Source organism: Microtus oregoni, unplaced genomic scaffold (genome assembly GCF_018167655.1).
Source record: "Microtus oregoni isolate MIOR12 unplaced genomic scaffold, Mior012 000061F_ref0000440, whole genome shotgun sequence".
Lineage (NCBI taxonomy): Eukaryota > Metazoa > Chordata > Mammalia > Rodentia > Cricetidae > Microtus > Microtus oregoni.
The window spans coordinates 9,690,740-9,693,953 of NW_024543871.1; the positions used below are offsets into that span (position 1 = coordinate 9,690,740).

Consider the following 3,214-nt stretch of genomic DNA (forward strand, 5'->3'; position numbering starts at 1 on the left):
TTCTATTTTCAGCAAGGAATACAAAAACATCTATACATTCTCAGTATTCCAAACCAAAGCAGTACTTGTGTAGTTTGCCTAGAAACTAAGGTGAGCATATTTCTTGCAGTAATACAAATACTAAGATACATTTTAAGTTGGATAATTTCACTATGTAAGTACCAGAAATTTGATCAGCCTAAGAAAGAACTAAAGGGCTTAGGGTATAACTCGGTAGTCAAGTATTTGCGTAGACTGTATCAATGTCTGGTTTTAATCCACACACTACGAAAAATTTTAAAGAATTAAAAAACAAAAATGAATCATCACACCATTTTACTTTTTCCCCAGCATAAATTTTATTATTGACACTTCAAGCTTTTCAAATGATCACATTAACAAAATACACCTAGATCAGAGAAATATTTTCTTGAGACCAGCTTTGATTTCATAAGCACAAAGCAAGGGGCATTGGTGGGGCTAGGGAGGTACAATACAGGAAGGATTAAGAGGAGTCAATCAGCTGGTAATTCCATGCTATTTTTTAGGTGATTCTTATTTCTTTCAAATATCCTGAAGTTGATGATAAAGTTTGTTGTCTTGTTTACATTGTTGTTTTCATTTTGGGGAATTCTTTTGTGTCCAATTAATAATCCTCAGTTGTTTGCTTTTAATAAACTGTGCAAATTCAATTGCTAAACAACCATTTCTCAATGGCAGGCTGGGACTGCCATCTCTCTCTGGTTAGGGCATTCCGCATCACCAAAGCCACGATGGTTGCTCTGTTGAGAAGCAGGCCTGTAAATTCTATGCCCGACAGCATCCACCTCCTCAAAGATGTAGCCAGGGGGTTCAGAATATGAAGCTGGGCACCTTTGAATTTCCTTCGGAGTAAAACTGGTAGAATAGGTGGTCTGGCCTTCTACTGGGATGTTTACACGAAGGCCGGACCAGGAAGGCTTGCAGCTTTTAGTATTGACAGGTGTATGGGCCACATAGTGGGCGCGATTGGTGGTCATGTAATCCATAGGCTCATCAAAGAGTTTCAGCTGGGGAGGAGGTTTGAGTGGCTCTCTGCGGACGTTGGCCCACTGTTTGTAATCCTCTTTGGTGGTGGTGGAGCCTTCAAAGCGGTCGCTCTTCTTTATGTGGTAGACTGGCCGGCAGGGCTGGGCAGGAATACCATTAGTGCACTTGAAGTCAGCTTGCGAAGTTGTTAGAAGATCCATCTTCCCTTCAGGTGGGATATAAGGGATAGGCTCTTTGGGGACTATTTGCGGTGTTGGCCAAGCTTGGAATTTATCTCGAAATTCGGTGTTGGTTGGAAAAGGTATGTCTAGCCCAGAGTACTTGGACACAGGTTTCCAGCTCTTCGCAGGCTCCCCCATCAAACCCTTGTAAGAATCTTTGTGGGTGGTAAGGCCGTCAAAAGGGATTTCACATGGTTTATACTTCTCCGTCTCGGACACATACCGTTTCTCCAAAGGATGGGCCACATAGGTCGATTTGTAGCTTGTCATATTCTCCAGGGGAGCATTACAGAGCTTTGGCACATTTGGGGGTTTGTAATTCACCATATCCACCAGATCTTTTATGGGGTAATCGTCCTGGTGTGTGGTTCTATGATCGAACCTACAGGACGAAGGACAGTATGTTTCCTGTGGACGAAATGGAGGTCTCCTTTGCTGGTTCCAAGGTAAATAATGGGCTTTGTACGTAGGCACACTCTCCATTTTGTCGGTACACGGCTGTCTGTTGTCTCGAGGTTTGATGGGGCTCACTCGACTGGCAGGATGGTAGTTGTAGTGTTGGTTATACGTTGTGAGGAAATCCATTTCATCTTGGCTGGGAGTGAACTTTTCGGGAAGATGGTGTTTCACCGATACGATGTTGTGACGCCCAAAGTCTCTCTTTGTTGTAGACAGGCCTTCCATTGGTATAGTTCCTTTCTGGTACTCCACCTTAGGTTTGAAGGGCTCTCGGGGCATGTAAGATTGATAGGTAGGATACTTCTCGGTGTATTCGGAGAAAAAACATGGTTTCTCTGTCTTCTCATAAATCTTGGTGGCGGGATGTGGGCAATGATGCTTGCCACAGGAGCAAAGGTCGCAGATGCACTTTCTGTTTATGAGTGCCATTCTCCTGACATCACCTCACATCATATATCCGGGCATGAGCCTCTACAGGGTCCCCCAACCGGCCCGGTGGGAAGACCGCCAAGCTTCAAGAGGCTTGGCAGAAAGAGGTATCTTCTTGAAAGAAAACAAGCGCCCTGCTGGCACAGTTCGCTAGCCCTGTTTCCTTCCCAAAGTTTGCCTTGCGCGAGCGCGAGCGAGAACCACACCCTGCGGGAAAGGATCCCCTCCGGCTGCGCAGCACCTAGCGGTGCAGCCTCTGCTGTGGCCAGGACCAAACAGCTGAGTGGCTGACCTGGTCTCCTAAGGCCTCCGGAAGCCACGGGGCCCAGACTGGGGGTCCTCTGTGACGTCTCTGAGTACTGAAGGGGTGGCAGTGCTGTCACAAGGACTTCTTATGAGGTCAGGATTTTCATTACCTCACTGGCAGGCCCTTGACAGGAGTTTCCCCGCATTGGCTCTTGAAGAAAGATGGAAGACGGGCTGGCTGAATTTGGAGAGCTCGGGAGCTCTCAAGTTAGTAAATGCATAATCACATGTAAAAAATACACGGCCAGCACACTGGGTGGCACTTTCTATCAAGCATGGTCCACCTTCTTACGGAAACTCACTCCTTGACTTCCATTTACCTGGCTTTCAATACAGGTCCCAATTCCTTTCGCTTCAGGTGTCTGTTGTCTGTTGCAATTCCTTGTATTATTTTTAGTCTGTGTTTCATCAATGAGCAAAGTTTAGAATTTCCAGTGTGGAGCTAATAGGATTAAATGAAAGTTCTGACCCTCAACCATTATTGAACATTCCCTTGTATGCGGATCCCCCAAATTCCATAGAATGGTTGATAGTGGTTGACAACTAGGGAGTTAAAAGTCACTCATATGCGTGCTCTGTCAGCTTATCCGTTGTCCAAAACCAGAAAGCCTGACGTGAGGGGCCAACACAACTTGTACCTCCCACAGGTTTGAGTAAGCACCCCACCGTTCCAAAGCCTTCCAGGGCCTGCAGCATAGACATACTCACTTCCCTTGAAGTGAGTTTTAGATTTGCAGGAAGTGAACAGTCAATCCTCATTAATACTTACTTGTTCAACAAAGCCCCCATTA

The 3,214-nt window shown here is 45.7% G+C and overlaps 1 protein-coding gene across 1 annotated transcript; it reads right to left on the reverse strand.

Annotated features, from left to right (window-relative positions):
* Positions 1 to 689: 689 nt before the first annotated feature.
* LOC121439449 (stabilizer of axonemal microtubules 1-like) lies at positions 690 to 2,117 on the reverse strand. The gene has a single exon (XM_041639945.1). It carries the CDS (start codon positions 2,115 to 2,117, stop codon positions 690 to 692), a length of 1,428 nt encoding a protein of 475 aa, XP_041495879.1.
* Between the last annotated feature and the right edge of the window lie 1,097 nt (positions 2,118 to 3,214).

Coding starts and splice junctions, on each gene's coding strand:
- LOC121439449 (XM_041639945.1), bottom strand. CDS start 2,117: ATGGCACTCATAAACAGAAAGTGCATCTGCGACCTTTGCTCCTGTGGC.